Below are 21,669 nucleotides of genomic sequence, written 5' to 3'. Positions count from 1 at the left end.
GGACCCAGGACACTGGTGTTACATCCCTTTGGGAGCATTAGATTCTGTGGGCAGTAGATGAAGTGAAAACTTCCCAGTCTCTCATAAAGCATGGCATATGGGTTTATAACCCTGAACAGTAATATGAATGTATAGATATGGTATATATTTATTCTATATTATGTAAATAGATACTGTATATACTACTGTAGAGTGATTTTACAAAGAGTGCATACACACAATATGATTTTGTAGTGAAGTGTCAGATGAAATAGCTGATTTGATTTTAGAGGCCTTTATTGCTTATTTCGCCCAGCTGTTAAGAGTTGAATTCTCATAAGTTAGATATATACTTGATGTGCCTTCATGGCCACTGTCTTCAGATAGATAACTGTCATTTCAAAGAGAGATGGGTTTTCCATTCAATTTAAGAAAAAGCTTCCTTAGAACGATGAAGCCTTCCTCATTTGATAGTGAGCTGCTTGTTCCTGAAGGATAATCAAGTCAAGACTGGGCTGCCAGGGATGTTGTGAAAGGAACTCCCACACAGGGTGGGAAGTGGCCTGTGTGACCTCCGAGAGCCCTTCTGAGTCCAGGTGTGAGGTGAGGCTGGATGGGAGAGGGCCTCAGCAGCTGCTTCAGAAGATGGCTCTCCTTTGGCCTAGAGGAGCGCTGCTGGGAGTGGAGGCCTGGGGAGTGGGGCCGGGCCTGGAGCTTTGCATGAGCTGTTCCGTGAGGAGTGGGCATTTTGGGACATGCAGGGGGGTGACCCCAGCAATCTCATGGACATGGAGGCCTGGGCTTGGGAGATGGTGCAGTGCATCCCTGATGGGTGGGGGTAGGTAGAAAGATGGGATGGCCCCAGTTCCATGACTTCAGCTCAAACTAGGCTAGTTGTGGAGTGCCCCAAATTTTTGGTCATACTTTGGGGCAGAGCCCCTGGAGCAAGTGGAGCTTTCATTTTTTCAGTATCACCCCATCCCTCCCTCCTCTCTCGATTATACCTTCTCACACAGGTTCGAGGCCACACGTGGACTTACGCTGTCTCATGAGCAGCAATACACTTTCATGATCACACACGCATACTTGCACAAGCTCTCACAGCTCCCATGTGCTCCTGGGAGCATGTATGATGTTATGAATCCCAGATGCTTATGCATGTATGACCACACACATTTACTGTCATGGCTGTGTACCCACACATGTGTTCTCATGACCACAATTATATGCAGTCAAGATCCCTGATGTACTTATGACCACACACATCTACACACTGTCATGAGTCTATATACCTACTTGCTCTCATGCCTATGCTCTCAGGACGCCATTCTTATGACCATACCTTTATACACAGACATACATACAACATATACTCTCTCTCTCTCTCGGTCCCCTTTTCCCCTCTCTCTCCCTATTGCCCAGGCTGGAGTGCAGTGGCATGATCATGGCTCACTGCAGCCTCAACCTCCTGGGTTCAAGTGCTCCTCCCACCTCAGTCTCCCGAGTACCTGGGAATACAGGTGCATGCCACCATGCCCAGCTAGTTTTCATATTTTTAGTAGAGATGGGGTTTTGCCATGTTGCCCAGGCTGGTTTCTAAGTCCTGAGCTTAAGCAATCTCCCTGCCTTGGCCTTCCAAAGTGCTACTGCACCGAGGGCTTATGCCCGAGGCATGAACTACTACTGCACTGGCTTCTCTTCCTTTTTCATGGCCACACATATATACCATGCGTTCTCATGATCACACACACACTCTGTTGCATGATGACACATGACACCCCCCCATTCTCTTTTCGTACTGCCCGCCACTTCTGTGACCACATACTAATGCACATTTTTTATGATGCCTACATTCCTCCCTGCAGTTCTGTACTCTGGACTTTTTACACCTGGTGCCTATTAGCACTCTGGACCCGTCCTCTTCTCTCCTCTGCGATGGCTCCCTAATCTGATGGGTTGATCTACGAATGCAGTGACTTTGAGCATTTTTTTACCACCAGAGGACCCTGTTTAATATTTGTCCCACATGGATCCCTAGTTTTGAAATATTTTTATTCTCCAAATTTGCTATGCTTATTACTTTGTTTCTTCTTCTGCAAACATTATTTGAGGACATTTGTGTTGATTAATGGCTCTGATTAGCAGAAGATGTCTAGGGTTTTCTCTGGGAATGTACTTAATGATGTAAGTTCAGCAAAAGCTGTGTCTGTATTCGGTGGTGCAGACTCATATTTTGACTTAGTAACTATATGATCTCTATTAGACATTTAGAGTGTGGAAAATGGTTGGCTCCTGGTGTGACTTGCGTAGCATTCCCGGGGTTGTCACTGTTGCACTGATGTACAGCCTTTCTGAGAGAACGTGTGTGTGTGTGTGTGTGTGTTTTTTAGCAGGGGGCTTCTGTAGACAATATTTAAACTAGGGATTTTCTAACCTCTTCATGGACTTGGAATCCTTTTATACAATTGAAACCTTAATCAGATGTCCCATAAAACGGACAGATTAGGAGTTGATGGGATTAAAGTAAGAAAAGGGAATTTAGAGCCTTTTGAGTTTGTCACACCTCTTCACCCTCCTTTTGGCCTCGGACTGCCCCTAAAGGTACTCTGTCGTAAAGCCTAGTTTGCAAACACCAGTCTTAAGTTAAAGAGGTAGGTGTGATGTCTATAATTTTGGGTATTGCAGAAGAGGAACTATTTGCGGATGGGGGCCCAGAGGCTTGTAGTTCTCCCTTCCCCGCTTTTTTTTTTTTTTTTTTTTTTGTTGTTTTTGAAATAGGGTCTTGCTCTGTTACCCAGGCTGGAGTAAGTAGTGTGATCTTGGCTTACTGCAGCCTCCATCTCCTAGGCTTAAGTGATCCTCCCACTTCAGCCTCCTGAGTAACTGGGACTACAGATGCATGCCGCTGTGCCCAGCTAACATTTTTTTTTTTTAAGAGAGGATGTCTCACCATGTTGCCTAGGCTGGTCTTGAACTCTTGGGCTCAAGCAATCTTTCACCTCATCCTCCCAAAGTGCTGGGATTAGAGGCATGAGCTACCATGCCCGGCCTTCCCCATTAGTTTTGACATTAGTCCTACTAGGGTGGCAATGGCAAGGGTGACCATATGGCTAGGTGAAACCTGTGTTCTGGTGTGATTGTTAACAGTGGTTTACTGTCTAAACCATGACCCTCTAAACAAGAGGGTCATGGTTTAGACAGTAAGTTCTGTGCTCACTCAAGTGATGGGCCATGTCTTGGGAAGAGGTGGCCCATGTCTCACTCCTGGGGAGCAGCTGGAGAGCTGGGCTTCACAGACTCAGGCCCAGGGGAGCCTGTCTGAACAGATGCTTCCTTCTGTGTCCCCTGAATGAGCCTGGCATTAGGAGGCTGAGTGTATTCGGCAGCTGGTCCTAACCTGTGCTTGGGCGGCATTTTATACTTCTCAGAACTGTTTCATGTCTGTTACCTCTTTGAGCCTCATGACAACCTGTGAGAGCACTGGAGCATATTGTGTGTTATAATGTTCATTTTCCAGATTTGGGAACCTGAAGCACAGAGGGGTAAAGTCTCACTGCTAGTCGTGTTGGGGGCCCAGAGAACTGGATGCTTTTGAAGGGATCTGTGGCTAGCAGTGGAAACTCTTAAGTGGGGCTTTTCCAAGAGTTTTTTCTCTGGGAATGGCTTCCTGTAGCCAGAATAGATTTGTAATTTTCTTATTGTAGTTCAGTGGGCCCAGCCTTGAGGTGCTTTGGGAGCCTAGGGTGCTGAGAGTTCATGAACACTTACCGAGTTTTGCTGGGTGCTGATCTCAGCACTTTGTGTAGGCTGACTCTAGACATCCTCTGTCCCAGCTGTCTGAGGTGGGTACTGTTATCATCCCCATTCACAGAGGTTGGGGAATGGAAGCTCAGAGAGATTCAGGATCTTCCCAGGGTCACCTGCATCATCAGCTGCTCTGGAGTCTGCCTTTCAAGACAGGAGCAGCCCCTATCTTGCTCTCAAGAAGGTTTAATTTTCAGACCAGGTGTGGTGGCTCACACTATAATACTAGCACTTTGGGAGGCCGAGGTGGGCAGACAGCTGAGGTCAGGAGTTGAAGACCACCCTGGCCAAAATGGTGAAATGCCATCTCTACTAAAAATAAAAAAAATAAAAATAGCCAGATGTGGTGGCGTGCACCTGTAATCCCAGCTACTCGGGAGGCTGAGGCAGGAGAATCACTTGAACCCGGGAGGAGGCCATGTCAGTCCTGTTTTGGAGTTCCCCTTCTTTGAAGTCAGTCAGGGATGGACTGCCCTGGAATGACCGTCAGCACAGGTCTGTTCAGTTCCATGGGTGTTAGGGCCCTGTGTTAGAGTACTCAGAGATGGGCCTACAGATGAGATGATGTAAAGTAAGAGAAGTCCCGTGAAGAGAGGTATAACTAGAGGGCAATGCTGGGTCAGCGGAAGGGCAGATCTCACACACTGGAGGGATCAGAAGAGACTCCATGGAGGAAGTGGTGTTTGAGATGAGCTTAGCAAGGTGATCTAAGCTCATGAGACCAACATGGAAAGGGAGATGAGAGGCAGGCCAGTGAGGAGCTAGACAAACAGGAGCTATAGGTGGGTCCTGGGAGCAGGCCTCAGTGAGCAGGGCTAGGGAAGGGCTAGGGAGCAGCAGGAGAGGAGGTAGGGCTGGATTTCTGGAGGAGAGGATGGGTGAGGGCCAGGCTTCTGGGGGTACAAAGCTAGACAGGGAAGAAGGAGAAGCTTCTGGGCAGCCTGAGGCATGGGCAGCTGGGCTGCAGGCCCACGTTGGGGAGAATGTCTGAGAGCCCCAAGGACGAGGGCTCCGAAGAGTGTCTGTTTCTGCAGCGCCTATGGGAGTGGGGGGCAGTGGGGGGAACTCAGGGAAGCTGCCTACAACTTGGTGTGGAGCCAGCTAGGGGCTGGGAGCAGAGATTTGGGTGCGTGGAGGATGGGGCCTTCCAGTGGGGCCTTTCAGTCACCCATGGCCTCATGACCATGTTGGCTGCTCTGCAGAGGCCTTCCCCAGGCTGGAGGAGGAGACGGACAGGGAAGGCCGAGGGGAGCTGTCCTCCATCTGCCATCACCCTGATGAGGGTGGGGAAGGTTTCTTGGAGAAGACATGAAGTCTGAAGGAGTTGTCTTTACCCTCTCTCTTCTTCCTCCTTCTACCCCTCTTTGGCATGAGACAGACAAATTGAATCCTGGTTCTTCATTTCACTAGCTGTGTAGACTTGGTTACATGACATTGCATCTCAGTTCTCACTTCTGTGAAATGGGAAGAATAATTACATCTTCCTTGCAAATAATTATGAGGATTAAAATAAATTAATCCATACCACTTGGAAGCACAGTGCTGGGCACATGGTAAATGTGAGTGACTTATAGCAGCTCTGGCGACCATTATTTTTCTGGAAGACCCCCGCCCTCCCCATTTCTTCAGATCCTCCTCTGACCTCCAGCTGGGTGGGTGTCCGACCCTCCTGTTTTCCCTCGTGGCTGCCACCTGGAGGCTCCCTTTTTGCCCAGCTGAATAGCCCCTCAGACGCTCCTAGCAGCCCTGCCCCGGGCTGTGGTCTCCGCAGGGGCTGGCAACCTTGCCTTTGTCCAGCTCTCTCCGTGGCCAGGCCTGCCATCTGGTAGGCAGGAGGGAGCCAGGCCTGTGTGTGGGGCCAGCCAGAGCAACAGACCCAAATGCCCATCCCTCCTGTGTGTTAGGAAAAGGTGGGGGTGACTTTTGGGATGCCAAAGAGGCCCCCAAGTTACCTCTTTTGTGTTTCTAAAGGCCCAAGGCCTACTTTTTGTCCAATCCCCCACCCCCACACACGCACACTCACACCCACTCACTCTTGAGCCCTCTTCCTCTGTTTCACAGCCTGCCCACACTCCTCCCCGGCAAAGCCCCTTGCAAATGCTTGCTTTCGGGACTGGCAGCTTTCGCCTCTGAATCAGGACCTGTGAGTGTTACTTAGAAATTGTGCGGGAGTTGAGGAGGCTTCTGTTAGGCTGAGATGATAATTGCGCTATTTAAAGACGGCCCTGGAGCCAGAAGGAGCTGGAAGGAGCCAGGTGCCCCACGTGGCTGTCCTGGGGCTCCCTTCTGCTCACTGTTTCTGTGTAGCAGACAGGACAGGGGCAGGAGGTCCTGGACAGTCATCTCAGGGGCATCTGCCTGGCAGTCCTCTCTGGGCTATCTTCAGACCAGCTCTACATGATGCCATTTGGCCAGGGGAAGTGGAGTTGCTCGCTGGCACCTGGTTTAGAGAGAGGCCAGGAAAGGGCTAGTGAGAAGAGAAGCAACCAAAGCCAGCTTCTCAGTTGCTAAAATGACCAGGAGGATTTGGGGAGGCCAAGTTGGACCAGATAGCCAGTACCTCACAGTGGGCAGCCTGAGGTCCTGTTCTTCCTTCCTGAGAACTTCTCCAGCCCCTTTCCTGTAAGAAGCTTTAAAAACTCCACCCACAGGTGGCCAACACTAAGGTAATTCACATTCCCGTGCAATCACAGGGTGCTTTCTACTCTTCATTTGCTGCCCAGCCATGATCTCATCCCTCTAAGGTAGGCAAAACCAGGGTTGTGGGTTTTGTCTTGTAGCCGAAGCCTCAGTAGGTGATAACAAGCCTGAGGTCAGCCAGCTGGTCTGTGGCAGGACTGTACCCCAGTCTCCTGAGTCCCTGCTCTGGGCTTCTTCCTTTATGCTATGCTACGGGCTGCCTGGGGATCTGCTGGGCTGGGGCCATTCCTGGGATACCTAAGCTCCTTCCTGGCACACTACAGTCTTCTCCAAAGTTAGCCTCTGCCACAAGGGGCCCCTTCCCTAGCCTAGTCTTCTCTTTTGGCCTCTCGTGGCATCTTGGTGTGTGTGGAGGGGTAGGGGAAGATGGGGAGGTGGGCCTGGATGTGGATGAGCTTGGAGGGGTAGGCTGGGGCCATATGGCCTTTCAGCCTCAGGGCTGGAGCATTCAGGGTGGAGGGACCTGGGCATGGTGGGTGGGAGAATTGGAGGAATGGCTGTTATCAGCATCAGGGAGATGGCAGCTCTGGACAGACTGGGGCAGCAGCCCCTCCTCTCCACTCCCAGCTGCTCTGAGGAGCAGGGAGGTGCGAGTAGGCTGCCCTGGCAGCAGCAGTGTTGGGGAAAGGAGGAGGCAGACCAAGCTTCTACTTTTTACTTCTGTAGCCTTCTGGGACCCTCCCCTCCACAGTGGCTGTCTGGCTTGGGGAAGGATCCCCTTGACCAGAGTTTGTGTCCAGTTTCTATGCATGGGAGTGTGTATGTGGCCACATGTGTATCTGTTCTAGGTCTCTGTGTTTCTATCTTGGGGCATGTGTGTGTGCATGCCCACGTGCCTGCTTGCACTACTGCGCCCCTCTGGGAAGGGCTGCGAGTGTGAGCTCTGAATTTTCAAGCTGGTGCACTAACTTTCCTCGGATCTAGACCCCACATTGCTCCCTAGTCTCCCTCTTCCTTTCCCCTGTTTCTGCCTAGAGCATCAGTACTCTGGGGAGGGGGTCCAGGTAGGAGAGGCCCGGCCCTTCTCTGTTTTCCCTGCTGGGTTCAGTCCTGCCACAGGCCTGTGCAGTGTCTGACCTCTCACCTCACACTGGGTCCTGATGCTTCTTGGCCACCCTGACCCTCCTAGTCTGCCTGTTATTCTCACCCCGAGGGTAGACAGAAGGCTTTCATTGTGTCTCCCATAAGATAAGAGAGAGCGGAAGGAGGGAAAACATCATTTTTGGGCCACCTCCAGTGTGCCTATTGCTGTGCTGGGGGCTTCACACCCCTTCTGTCCTGCAACTGGGACCTCTGAAGACAGTCCTCTCTGAAAAACGACTAAGGTGGTAGCTTTCTAATGTAGACAGGGAGGTTGGAATCTGATTGTAGGCAGAGAAATCCCTAGCTGCATGCGGCCTTTTTCTCATTACTTTCGTGTTACTTCATCGCCGGCTTCCTTTGCTCTGACCATTGGGCTCCTGTGCCAGGCTCAACGTATCAGCAGAGCCAGGCTATGCACATGCTAACTGACCTCACTGGTGACTTCTGCAGTGTCAGCAATGGGTAATGATGCCAAGAGAGCAGATTCTCAGCCATGATAGGGGCCACACTGTAGCCCCACCCTAGGAGAGTGGCACCCTGCACCTCTATATCACCCCTGGGTTCCTTTCCATCATTCAGTCCCAGCTCTGATGCAAAGGTAGGAGGCTGTGAACTCCGAATCCAAGCCTGCTGTCTGCTAGGCCTGCGTGCTGTCCTCCTTGGCAGGTTTTGGAAGTGGGGAATGACTTGAGCCAGAGCCTTCTCCCTGAATTATGGGCAATGTAGCAGGTCAGGGCTCTCTGCCTGCCCCAGTACCCAGTCTGTGCCTCTCCAAACCCTTAGCCATGTTGTGCCAGTATCCAGGGCAGGAACTACTCTGCCCCTGTTTCCTAGGACCCCAAGAGTCCAGCCTTTAGGACTCACAGCCACTCCCACTAAGAGTCCTTTCTACCCATCTGCATTTGCCTTGGTTGGCTTAAGTGATGGGGAAAAGGTTGGGGGTGGCACAGAGACCCTATTTCCTCCCCTCCAACCCCCAGGTCTCAGGAGGACTCTGGGCATCCTGCCGGCTGCTCCCCTGCCGCTGACTGAATCATTTCTATATTTGGCCAGTGAGCCACGTGGGTAGGGGAACCACTGCCACTGCGGCTGCACTTCTGACAGCTGTGGGGAGCAGGGGGAGGCAGAGGCTGGGCAGTAGGCATGTGCATTCCTTGGGAGAACTAAGGAGGTGCCATCAGAGTGAGTAAGCCTGGAGAAGGGGCATGCGCCAGCACCTCCCTCTCCTCCCCCACGTTCTAGTTCAGGTCCTGTTTCCTCTGCTCCACCCCCTCCCCTGATGCCCTTCTCCACCCAGTTGGTACTCACAGCAGTCTCTTTTCCCACAGACACACTGCCCTCCAGAAACGATGGGTGTCGCTAGATCCAGCTGGGACTCTGCCAGCCTCCGGCACTCAGTCTAAGAGAAGGGCCATCTTCCAGCCCTGCTGTCCCTGCCTGTCATGGCCACATTCGGCTGCTGTCTGAATGTCTGGGGACACAGGGCACCCAGCCCCAGCCCTGAGAAGTTAAGCCAGGCCTTCTGGCTCGGTTCCACAGGGGCACTCCAGACCCCAGGCCCCTTTCAGAGCAAAAGCAACTGATGCTATGGGAGAAGCCCCTGCCCACCTGTCCACTCGCCTGGCACTGCCCACTCTGAGACCCATGCACTGGGTTCCCCTGGAGGTGCCAACCCTGTGAGTCCCTCCCTGTCCCCTGACGCTGAGAAGGCCCTGCCAACCCCCACCATGTGTGAGGTGATGCCCACAATCAATGAGGGGGACCCCCTGGGTCCCCCTCATGGCGCCGATGCTGACGCCAACTTCGAGCAGCTGATGGTGAACATGCTGGACGAGCGGGAGAAGTTGCTGGAGTCTCTTCGGGAGAGTCAGGAGACCTTGGCGGCCACACAGAGCCGGCTCCAGGATGCCCTACACGAGCGGGACCAGCTCCAGCGCCACCTTAACTCCGCCCTCCCCCAGGTAAGGCCCGAAGGCCTGCGTCTCTCTTAACCCCTTTCCCTCCTCTAGCCCTGCTAGATCCACTGGGCCCTCAGCTCATCTGCATCTATTTGCATATCAAGAATTGGAATTCACTGAGCATTTACTCTCCTTCATCTCTCTACTTGAATTCTTTCCCTGTCACTCCCAAGCTCCTCAGTCTGGAAGGTGAAATGGATGGAATTTGATATGGGTAGAAAAACGCAGCCATAGGTGTCAGCTACAGTGAGCTCAGGCGGCCAGTAGGTGGCACCCTAGACTGGAAAGAAACCTCCTCCCTGCATACTCCTCTCCAGTGCCCTATTCTTGGAGGTGGGTGGGGAATCACAGACAGTAGAGATGGGTGAGTTCTTAGAGGTCATCTCGTCCAGCTCCGTTATTGCATAGATCAAAAAAGCAAGAGACATCACATGGAAGATGATAGGCAGGGCTGAATCTAGTTGCCGGATGTCTCGACATCCTGTCTCGCACTCAACAGCACAACCACCAGCTGTCCTGTAGTCCCGTGTACTGTGTCCTTTCTGTGGACCAAGCGCTTTATAAGGATTCTCTCACTAAACTCTTACAACCCTGAAGTTGGTGCTGTTACCACCATCATCCCATTGTACAAATCATGGAACTAAAGCTGGGGAGATGAGTAAGTTGCTCGTGGCCATGCAGGTAGTGTGTGGTGGAGGCAGGAACTGAGCCTGGGGCTAAGTTTCTCACCACTGCACCTATTTCTCCCTCACTGCATTGGCCTGGGAGCTCCCTGCTGGTGCCTGCTTATCACCCACTTGGTAGATATTCCAGGCATGGCGCATGCTCTGGGGATGCAGGAGGGAGCAGGAGCCTGGATGATTTGGTTCTTGGGCTGTTTAGCTGCTGCTTGTCAAAGAAGCTGTGAACTCTGCCTGATAACCAGACCCAGAGAGGGCTGGGGGTTGTGTGTCTGTGAGACAGTGCTCACAGTGACTGTGGGAACATCCTGCCCTCTCTGCCCCTCGTATGAGCAGAGAGATGGGTATTGAAAGCCAGCTGTGGACACATGGCATAGCCTACCCTGACCCAGTGGGGGCGCTGCTGGGGTTGGGAAGGCAGCCCTGAGGAGCCGAAGAGCTCAAGCCTCAGCGCCAGGCCCTTCCCGGTGTGTGGGGAAGAGAACCAGGGCTGGGCCTGAGTGGGTGAGTTTCCTACACAAAAGTGATGCTTGGTGGACAAGAATACAGAGCCCTGGTGAAGCAGTTGGGTGGGCAGGTGGGGACCTCCTCTTTCACTGTGCACGAGGCTCTGAACTTGCCCTAGAGTGAATGAACTAGTTCCTGCCACCAAGGAGCTCATAGACTAGGAAGGAGATACACCACCCATGTGACCGGAGAGAATGCAGAGGAAGATAAGAGAGGCCCAAAAGGGTTATTAAGCACAGTATCAGTGATAAAAATAGCTGCTTTTGATGGGCTTGGGCTAAGTGCTTTCTATACATTGGCTCATTTGACTCTCATACCAGCACCTGGAGGGAGGACTGTTACCTCTGTCTTACAGATCAGAGAATGAGGCTCAGAGAGATTAGATAACTTATTCAAGATCATACAGCTAACAGGGGCAGAGCTGAGATTTGATCCCAGGCCTACTTGACTTCCCACACTGAAGCTTCATGAGGTCAGGGGTTGTGTCTTTCTTGTCACTATATCCCCAGTGACCTGCACAGGACCTGGTACATGATAGGTGCTCACAAATATTTGTGGTTGAATGATGGACTCCCAAGTTGGTGTTCTTGACCACTCCTCCAAATGGCTTTCAGGAGAGGGAGAGAGCCTCCCCGTGGGGAGTCTGGACAGCTCCCAGCAAGGCTGTATCCTTTGAGATGGGCTTTGAAGGATGATTATGATTTCATCGGGTGGTGACAGAGGTTTTTCCAGGGGGAGGGAGTCCACTGAACCAAGATGTGATATTAGGGAGGCATGCTGGTGTTTAGAAGCAGCAGGTGATCCAGGTTGACTGGGTCTTAGGGGATATGGAAATGACATGAGAGAGAAGTTTGAAAACCAGGATAAGAAGTTTGTATTTGTAGGCTGGGTGCAGTGCCTCACTCCTGTAATCCCAGCACTTCAGGAGGCTGAGGTGGATGGACTGCTTGAGGTGAGAAGTTCAAGATCAGCCTGGGCAATGTGGCAAAACCTCATCTCTACAAAAATCCCAAAAATTAGCTGGGCATGGTGGCAAATGCCTGTGCTGCCAGCTACTCGTGGGGCTGAGGTGGGAGGATCGCCTGAGCCCAGGAGGTCCAGGCTGCAGTGAGTTGAAATTGAGTCACTGCACTCCAGCCTGGGTGACAGAGGAGACCGTCTCCTATGTTTGTAGACAGCATTGTGCTTTGGGAGATTTGTAGACAGCAGGGTGTCAGATAGGTTAGAGGTGGAAGGGAGGGGACAGGTATCCTGTGGTGGGGGGAGATAAGACAGCTGCTGAGCTTGAGGCCAGGAGAGGGGGCAGCACCAGCCTTTTGGTGGTGGTGTCATGGTGTAGGGCTGGGTGGCAGGCTCTCAAGCCCTGTCTCTGGTTACAAGCATGTGTACATGACTGTGTGTGCCTGTGAAAGTGTGACTGTGTTTGTGCATAAGCTGAGGGGTGAGACAGCATCAGGCCTGGGCTTCTGGAGTATGAGATGCTTGACCTTGACCACCTTTGGCCATGGCCCTGACAGAAAGGCAGTAATTGAGTAATAATGTCAGAGGTTCATGGTTTCTCATGCTCTGGCATCTCTTGTCCCTTCTGCCCTCCCACAACCCTTCTAGCCCCTTTTGCCCTATCTGGAGTGATGAGAGGGGATTGGGAGTTCTTCCTTTGGTCATGAATCCTTGGTGTGTGAGGGAGGCTGCAGGTTAGGACAGGGATGAGGCCTGTTGCATCGCTCTTAGACCTTGGACATCCACAGAGTTGGGGCCACTCATTTGAAAACCTCCCTGGAAGGAGGTGATGTTTAGCTAAACAGGATATGATGAGCCTGGAATGTGGGAGCAGTCTCTCACCCCTGTATGCTTGTCCTGATGGGGGAGGGTGGGCTGGCAAGGTCTCTGAAGTTATCTGGGCCTGACAGTGTGGAAATGGGTCCCTCTAGAAGTGATACTTGGTACATGGATATTTGGTAAAGCCAGGGCAACTGCCTTGGCATCAGGAGCTGGGACGTAGCCCTTGCTTGGTTGAGCAGGGCTCCTAGAAAGCCTGACTGGGCAGGTCTGCATACTCTCTTGCTCCTATGTAGGTAGGTCCTTTGATCTGCTTATTTCACCCGCTACTTGCAGTTTGCAAAGCCTTGGGATGGGGCTGGAAGAGCTCCCTGGGGCACTCATGCAGGCATTATCTTCAAAAGCTCTTTCTCTTCCCTGTTTCTTTTATTTATTTATTTTTATTTTTCGAGACGGAGGCTCACCCTGTCGCCCAGGCTGGAGTGCAGTGGTGCCACCTCAGCTCACTGCAACCTCCGCCTCCCGGGTTCAAGTGATTCTCTTGCCTCAGCCTCTGGAGTAGCTGCAATTACAGTTGTGCGCCACCACACCTGACTAATTTTTGTATTTTTAGTCGAGACAGGGTTTCACCATGTTGGCCAGACTGGTCTCAAACTCCTGACCTCAGGTGATCTGCCCGGCTCAGCCTCCCAAAGTGTTGGGATTACAGGCATGAGTCACTGTGCTGGGCCTTCTCTTCCTTCTTTCATATCCATCAGTTTCTGTTTGGACCTTAATCCACCAAACCAGAAGCAGAATTCCCCTCCATCAGTTTCTAAAGGAAAATGTCATTGAATTCCTGGAGAAATGGAAATGCCAAGTGGGAGGGAGGATGTAATCTGGTCATATTGGTGGCTGGATGGGGAAGGGTCTGCAGAGCAGACTCAGTGACTTTCTCACTCTTGTGTACAACTCTGTTCCCTTGGATTCTAACACATGGAATGCATGGAGGACCCAGAGATGTGGACCCCTCTGGAGAAGCACATGCTAGCTACAGTTTTACTGACCTGCAGTGTGGATGGATTGGGATTTTGTGGGGGAGGTGGTGGAAGTAAGGGATGGGTGAGAGGATCCCACCACTGACTTGCACGTGCAGGACACTGCTTTGGGGGTGAATCCCGAAGCACTGAGGGGCCTTGGGGGTTTTCAGGAATTTGCCACCTTAACCCGGGAGCTGAGCATGTGTCGGGAGCAGCTTCTAGAGCGGGAGGAAGAGATATCAGAACTGAAAGCAGAACGAAATAACACACGGGTAAGTGGGGATGACCTTGTGTCGCGCACGTGCGCGTGTGTGTGTGTGTGTATGGGGGTGTGTTGTGAACACCTTGACCAAGAGAGCAGGCAAGAGTGGGGCCAGGCACAGTCCTAGCTCAAGCCCCATCCTTCCCTCTTCCTGTCTCCCATCCTGGGGTGAGAGTTACATCATTTAACCACCAGTGCTGGGCTCTCCACCTGTAGTTACTGGTTCACAGAAAGCTCAGGGTCCTGGGGAGAGGCCGGGGCAGTCACCTTGAGTAGTATCAGTTGGGGCAGGAGCTCTGTGCCCATTTGGAAGTATTTCAGTGTTTTCACAGTGGGGTGGCTGTACTCATGTCTGCTCGGGGATCACGTGGACCCTGCTTGTAGCCCCTGGGGCACATGCTTACAGCCCTCCCTCTCACCCTCCCCTGCTCTCCCTGCCAGCTGCTTCTGGAACATCTGGAGTGCCTGGTGTCCCGCCATGAACGGTCACTGCGGATGACTGTGGTGAAGCGCCAGGCCCAGTCACCTTCGGGGGTCTCCAGTGAGGTGGAGGTGCTGAAGGCCCTCAAGTCACTGTTTGAGCACCACAAGGCCCTGGATGAGAAGGTGCCCACCTGCCCGCCAGCCTCTACATCCAGCCAGGCTGCCCTGGAGCCTCCCATGTATCCCTTCTCTGAGATTTCCACATCCGGTATTTAGGGAGCACTGGCTCCCTCCAAACATTGTCTTAACTTCAAGGTCCTCCTGTTAGGCTCCCTCATGCAAATGTGCTGCTTAGTAGGCCCTTCACTGTCCTCATGCTCGGTGGTGGTAGACCAAGCCCAGTCTCTTCCAGCCTGACTCAAGTGGGGTCCCCCTTTCTTCCTCCATCTCCCCTTACCTCGAGCAGGTGCGAGAGCGGCTCCGGGCAGCGCTGGAGCGAGTCACCACCTTGGAGGAGCAGCTGGCAGGTGCCCACCAGCAGGTAATCTGCCTGCTCACCCTCAGTCTGCAGCTCCTGGAAGTCCAGGCTGGTTCACCCCTGTGCCCTACTCTGTTTCTTGTCAGATTTCTCCCTGCCATGGCTGGAAGCTGCTAGGCAAGGCTAGGCTGAGCACCTCTTTCTAGGAGACATTTTTTAACTAAGACAGGGGCTTTGGAAGGGTCCGGAATGTATGGGAGGTTCTCTTCTCTTTGACTTATTGCCCTGGGCTTGTGCCCTACAGGTGTCTGCCCTGCAGCAGGGGGCAGGGGTGCGGGATGGAGCGGCAGAAGAGGAGGGGACTGTGGAGCTGGGACCGAAACGCCTGTGGAAGGTAGGTCATGGGGAGCTGTGTAGCAGGGGTCATGTGCTCCCCAAGGTGGGAGGTTGGAGGTCCCCAAGGTGGGAGGTTGGAGGCCCGGCTCTGCCTTAGTTCAGTAGACTAACTGCTTGAATTAAATTTGAGGCTTTCTCTGATATTCCCCCTTCTCTTTTCTTCTTCTCCCTACCCCATCTGCAATGAAATCTGTAGATTTTTATTTTAGTGCCCAACACATGCTGGGCACATCATACGCTTGTCTGCTTGAATTGTTAGGCACCATCTGCCTCATGTGGCAGCATCAGGCAAGATTCCTTCTCTGTCTGAACCTTTGTTCCCCCAGTCATGCCCCTTTCTGGGTTACAAGAGGCTGGCATAGCAGATAAAACTAGAAACTTGTTTTTCAAGAGAGACAAAGGATAGCAAGGTGTTTGGTCATTGTCAGGAGTGAACTCCTGGGGCCCAGAGGGAGGCAGTTGTAGCCAGAGGAGTGCTGTGATGTTGGGGGCAGAGCCTTGACCTGCTCTGGGTGTGCTGTTCCTCCTTCCACCCCTGGGATAGGGGAGTGGGGTGGGTGGGATGCTGCTGTGACTCACAGAGCTACTGTCCCTATCCCTGGAGGAGGATACGGGCCGGGTAGAGGAGCTGCAGGAGCTCCTGGAGAAGCAGAACTTTGAGTTGAGCCAGGCCCGGGAGCGACTGGTCACCCTAACAACAACCGTGACTGAACTCGAGGAGGACCTGGGCACGGCCCGCCGGGACCTCATCAAGTCGGAGGAGCTGAGCAGCAAGCATCAGCGGGACCTCCGGGAGGTGCGTGAGGGCGCAGGCCTGCTCTGTGACCTCATTGTGGAGCGTGTGGAGGGAGAGCCAGGCAAAGGCTGTGGGGCGTGAGACTGAACACCTGCCTCCTTGCCTGGCTCCATTGTTGGGGGCGGTCATGGAAGGGGTGGGTCAAAGCCAGAAACTGACAGGAGAGTGTAGCTCATGCCCCTTAATGGGTTCCAATCAGCCAGGTGTGGGTGGGGAGGTGTAGACAGGATGGGGGCAAGGAAAGGCTGGTTACCATCCTTCTTGTCCCCTCTTCTCCCAGGCTCTGGCCCAGAAGGAGGACATGGAAGAGCGGATTACTACACTGGAGAAGCGCTACCTGGCTGCTCAGCGTGAGGCAACATCCATCCATGACCTCAATGACAAGCTGGAGAATGAGCTGGCCAACAAGGAGTCCCTGCACCGCCAGGTACCTCCTCAGGGTGGGGTGGGGATGGGCATTGTACTTAGCCCTGGAGGTGTCCTCGTGAACCTACTGGTGATGGCTGAGGAGCCCCTGGGGTCCTGCAGGTCACCCTTTGAAAGGGGAAGTCAGGCGTCTCGGGCAGCCAACAACCAAGATTGTCCCTTGCTGCTTCTGACCTGTCATCTGCTCTCTGCTGAGGCTGGGGTGGGGGTGGGGGCTTCAGTGCTCCCTTTTGAATCACTTCACCACCCCCACATTGCTAGTGTGAGGAGAAGGCCCGACACCTGCAGGAGCTGCTGGAGGTAGCAGAGCAGAAGCTGCAGCAGACGATGCGCAAGGCAGAGACGCTGCCAGAGGTGGAGGCTGAGCTGGCCCAGAGAATTGCAGCCCTCACCAAGGCAAGTGGGCCAGGGGCCTGGGATCTGCCTCTGTCCCCCATGTTCTGAGCTCTCAGGGAGCCAGGCAGGGAAGGGAGCGCGTGGGAGGCGCACTGGGCCAGGAGCCAGAAAACTGCTTCCCGCCGTGTGATTCCAGGGAGCACACTGCCTTGTGCCTGTCAGTTGGAAGAGTAATCCCTGTCCTCATCACCCTGCAGGGATGTGACAATCTCATAAGAAGGGGTGTAAAAGTACTTGAAGGAGAAGAAACTATGTTGATGCAAAGTGTTTTTCTTTTTCTTTTTCTTTTTTTTTAATCCTCTACACCATTGTGGTGAATACTTTCTTTCACTTGGGGCTGGAGCAGAAAGATTAGGACTTTCATCTCTGGAAAGATGAAACCTTAGAAGAGAAATGGTATATATATCCCTGAAGGGCAAAGGGGTGAGAGTTAGGTTGAGTACATCTTTGATTGCCAAATTGAAGCTTCTAGATCTAGGGACTGCTCCTGGTTGTTTGAAGGCTGCAGTTTTAGGATGAAGAAAAAAGAATACAATTTTATTTAATGGATACTTTATGAAGTAGTAATTCCTGAGAGGTGTGCTGGCTGAAAACATAATAGGTTCTGGAAGAGCCAGGTAAATGCCTGGATTTAGACATGCAGGGGTTAATCAAAATAATTTAGGAGTGTTTTCAGCTGGTCAGCCTCATATGGGATCTTCGAACCCGTGGCGAGAAGAAAACCCGTGTTTAGGAAGCACCAGGCACAGTGCTCGGAAGGGAGAGGCTGGCCGGCCAGTGTGCAGCTCAGCTGCTTCGAGGACGGAACCTGCAGCCTGGCTGTGTCCCAGCAGACCCAGGACCAAGACTGCTTCTGCCACTGACTGTCTCTGCGACCTGGGAAAAGTCATCCCCTCCCTTAACTGGGCCTCAGTGTCCTTATCACTATGGTGGAGTTAGACGGGATGGTCTCGGAGGTCTTTCCAGCCTCGAGGAATGAAGGATTGGGTTGAAATCACAGCAGAGGATGTTATGTGTGGGCTGCTGAGCAGTCAGCTTTAGTGTCTCCCAAAGCTGACATGAAGGCATGGGCTGAAATGATTAATACGGTCAAGTGGGTCATCGCAGGAGGAGTTTAAGGAAGGATTTCCTGACTATAAGAGATGTGGCTCTCTAGAATATCTTGCCAGCAGAGACAGTAGGGTCTCCATCTCCGGACATCCATGACTGGAAGGGAGACTACTCCACCTGGGCTGGTTTAACAGCAGAGCTGTAACCATGCGGGGCTAACATTTGTTGAGTGCTTACTATGTTCTCAGTGTTCACCTTGGATTATTTCATTTAGTCTTTGTGATGGTCCAGTGGGCCTGGGTGCTATTATTACCCACATTTTACAGTTGTGGAAACGAAGGCACATAGAGGTTTGGTAACTTGTCTAAGGTCACACAGGTGGTAAGAGGGAGCCAGGATTTGAACCCAGGCGGTGTGGCATGAGCCCATGCTCTTCAGTGTGGTTCTATCCATCTGGAGGCGTAGAGGTTTATGGTAGCTCATGCTTTCAAGTGGAGCTTTTTCTGGAAGCATGGGGATTATTTACAGTCTCTCGAACTGCTAGCTTCAGGATGTTTTAAGGCTAGGCCTGAGCGAGGAGGAGGCAGGGGAGACCTGGCAGGTATTGAAGTACCTGGGAAGAAAGGCAATGGGGATGGTGGTCCTGCTCCAAGATGATAAGTGGAGGCTGAACGTCACTGGTACTGGGGGCCATGATCCCCAGGGCCACCCTGGCACCAGGGTGCAGGGGATGCGGGGCCTGAGCAGGAAGAACAGAGATCTGCGGGCTGCACCGACCCATCCCTGCCCCTAGGCTGAAGAACGGCATGGCAACATTGAGGAGCACCTGCGGCAGCTGGAGGGACAGCTGGAGGAGAAGAACCAGGAGCTGGCACGGGTGAGGGCACCAGGCTGGGCCTGGCACGGGTGAGGGCACCAGGCTGGGCCCTCAGGCCTCCTCCTTCCCGTAGGACAGGCTCCCAGGGCGGTCTGTGGAAGGGGCACGGAGGAAGGGCCTGGCCAGGGACACAGCCACAGAGAGTGGGAGGAGGCTGGCAGATGACGGGGGAGGTGGTCAGGAGACTGGAGAGAGGGGCTCCCAGAGGATGAGAAGAGGACAGGGGAGGGAGTCAAACCCCAGCAGGAGAGGGTGGTCCTCCCTGGGAGGGCGGCCTGGTGCGAGGCAGACGGCTGTGCAGGTGCGCCAGCGGGAAAAGATGAATGAGGACCACAACAAGCGGCTGTCGGACACAGTGGACCGGCTGCTCAGCGAGTCCAACGAGCGTCTGCAACTCCACCTGAAGGAGCGCATGGCTGCCCTGGAGGAGAAGGTGCCCAGAGGGGCGGGGTTGGGATGCGAGAGGTTAGTGCTGGGTGTGGGGAGGGGGGAGGCGGGACTGTGATGGGCGCAGGCGGGGTCTCAATGGGGTGGGTGGCCAGCCTGGAGAGGTGGGGCTGAGACTGCACACCCAGAGGCTCAGGTCTGGAATGGGAGAGGAAGGCAGGGGCCTGGCTCACAGCTGCTCTCCTCCAGAACACGTTGATCCAGGAGTTGGAGAGCTCCCAGCGGCAGATTGAGGAGCAGCACCACCACAAGGTACCCGGCTGCGGCCAGCCCTGCCCAGCCTGGGAGGGCCGGGTTGCAGGGAGGAAAGGACACCCTGCTTTGAACGCTACTGCTCTGATACCTGGCAGTGTTAGTGCATATGTTAGTGCACTACATACATTATTCCGTGATTTCTCACTAGAGCCCATCATGGTAGGTGCATTACTGCCCACAGGGAAAGAAGAAACTGAGGCCAGAAGCGTAGGGCAGAGGTGGACAGAGGCAGGGCCCAGTGAGGGGCTCCACCCCAGGATTTGGAGGGAGCTTCAAACCCTGGTGCGGCCAGAGCCTGGTGATTCTGGGAGGATTTGCCTCCGTCCTGGCCTCGGCAATGTCTGTGAGGTCTGAGAGGGTGCTGGGGCCCTCTGCTGCCCAGCCTCATCTGCTGTGCATCTGTGCAGTAGTGAGGGGTCGGCAGGCCTAGGCTAGCAGAGCCCTCCCCAGACAGACCCCCTCCTGGCCCTGCCCCTGCCCATCCTTCCACTCACTCTCTGGTTGGACCTCTTCTCTTTTGGTGTCATCTGTGGGCCTGGCCTGGGGCCCCTGGCTTTGGACTTTGCAGTACATTCTTCAGCTTCTCCCCAACTCTGCTGTCCTCTTTGTCCCTCTCTGACTCCCACCCTCCCTCTCTGCCCCTCCCTGGCCCCCACTCCCGCCCCCACCCCGGGTCTGCTGGCACAGGGCCGCCTGTCTGAAGAGATTGAGAAGCTGCGCCAAGAGGTGGACCAGCTGAAGGGCCGAGGGGGGCCGTTTGTGGATGGCGTCCACTCCAGGTACTGCAGCGCCAGAGGCTGGGCATGCCAGGACGGGGTCCTGATGGACCGTGAGGAAGGAGACTTCCTTCCAACAAAAGACTGCCCAGGACCTCAGGGTCCTCCTCCTGTTCAGGGTGGGACACTGAGGCTCAGATAACTTGGTCAGAGTCACCCAGCTTACTTGGGCAGTTTGGGAGGGAACACCTGTCCTCCGAGGGCTGCTGAGAGGCGAGTCATCAGACAGCCAGTGCTCTGTCCCCGCTGTGGTAGGACATAGGCCATGATTTCTGCTTCCTTGACAGAGGGCACACCCCTGAGAGAGGCCTGCACATCCCTTGCTTAGCCATGTCCCACAAGGCCCACTGGCAGGGAGAGCCATTCACTCCAGTTCTCTTGAGAGTCAAGGACCACCTGAGTTCAGGCAGCGGGCAGAAAGGCAGCAGGAGAGATTGGAATGAAGCATCAGAAACTTCCTTACTGGAAGTTGAGACGCCATGGCAATCCTATGGACTTGGCATCCCTTTTCTTGAAACCATTGTGAGAGATGGAGCTTATCTCCTAATGCTTGAATTAGGCCCATGTTTAGGGAACCTCGGGATTTCCCCCACATTTTGTGGAGCGATGGGTATTGAATTCAGACCTCGAGCCTGTCCTCAGTACCCAGGCCAGAGAGGTGGGGTGAAGACAGGGGAGACTGAAGTGGATGGTGCCACTCAAGATTCATGGCTCTTGGCTGTTTTCTCTCCAAACCAAAGTCTCTTAGATCAGAACCCTTGCCGTTCCCTTTGGTCATGTGCTTGCTCTATCAGGGAAATGGGGATGAACTACCATGAAGAAAGGTTAATGGAAATATCCATATGGATATGTGTGGAGGGGCAGTGGTTGAAATAGGGAAGGGGATGTTGAGCTTGAAGAAGAGAAGCCCACGGGTGTCTGGGGTGGTAGAGACTTAAGTGCCATCTCCACGCTCGCCAGGAATTATTGTATATGGGTATGAAGGGAAGCAGAGGATGGAGACAGGCAACAGTAGTTGGCATTTCTCCTACTTCTCCCATCCTGACCAGAAGAGACAACCCCTCAATTAGTAAAATACGGCCCACAGTACACCAAGCCATTTGCCACTGCTTGGCTTTTTTTTTTTTCTTAATGGTTGGGAATGCTTGGGTTTGACTATAGAATCATTGGATTCATCGTGGAATTGGGGCTGAGTTGCAGGGAGAAAAGGGGAACATGCAGGAACTTCCCTCTCCCTCCAGTGACCTCGTATGGTCTGTTGTAGGCTCACTGTGTCCCTTCACTCTGGACTCCCTCAAGGGTTCCAAGTAGGAAGGCACAGGGAGGAAGTATCACTAGGGGAGGCTTCCAGATATTCCAGGGGATTGTTGCTTGGGTCCTAAAATCTCAGGGTTGGAATAGACTCTTGGGGCAGTCAAAGTATTTTCTCTGGCTTGTGTTTCTGACAGTGTTAGGGCCTCCTAAAGCTTCCTAGGCATAGGGGTATGCCTGGCTTGAATTTTAACCAGGGACTCAGTCCAGATTATGGGGAGACCCGAGGAAAAGTGCTGGGTAGAAGACCAAAAAACAAAGACCCTC

The 21,669-nt window shown here is 53.3% G+C and overlaps 1 protein-coding gene across 7 annotated transcripts in view; it reads left to right on the top strand.

Annotated features, from left to right (window-relative positions):
- The window catches only part of PPFIA4 (PTPRF interacting protein alpha 4), a 52,482-nt gene that overhangs the window by 3,218 nt on the left and 27,595 nt on the right, over positions 1–21,669 (top strand). For 3 of the 7 annotated variants that reach the window (XR_001711841.4, XM_016936176.4, XM_016936153.4), the window contains exons 2-13: positions 8,895–9,527; positions 13,680–13,781; positions 14,213–14,377; positions 14,661–14,735; positions 14,977–15,066; positions 15,673–15,864; positions 16,145–16,291; positions 16,552–16,686; positions 18,530–18,613; positions 18,915–19,046; positions 19,250–19,312; positions 20,003–20,094. Coding sequence is in view for 4 of the 7 variants with exons in the window: in XM_016936176.4 (XP_016791665.1) it covers positions 9,294–9,527; positions 13,680–13,781; positions 14,213–14,377; positions 14,661–14,735; positions 14,977–15,066; positions 15,673–15,864; positions 16,145–16,291; positions 16,552–16,686; positions 18,530–18,613; positions 18,915–19,046; positions 19,250–19,312; positions 20,003–20,094 (1,511 nt within the window). In the remaining 3 variants the exon portion in view is untranslated. Of the gene's footprint in view, positions 1–8,894; positions 9,528–13,679; positions 13,782–14,212; positions 14,378–14,660; positions 14,736–14,976; positions 15,067–15,672; positions 15,865–16,144; positions 16,292–16,551; positions 16,687–18,529; positions 18,614–18,914; positions 19,047–19,249; positions 19,313–20,002; positions 20,095–21,669 lie in introns of those variants that run through there. The other 4 variants (XR_010151067.1, XM_063793186.1, XR_010151066.1 and 1 more) reach the window with 3 other exon arrangements.

This window comes from Pan troglodytes, chromosome 1 (genome assembly GCF_028858775.2).
Source record: "Pan troglodytes isolate AG18354 chromosome 1, NHGRI_mPanTro3-v2.0_pri, whole genome shotgun sequence".
NCBI lineage: Eukaryota > Metazoa > Chordata > Mammalia > Primates > Hominidae > Pan > Pan troglodytes.
Note: the sequence above shows the minus strand (reverse complement) of the source record. Positions and strands in the feature narration are given on the sequence as shown.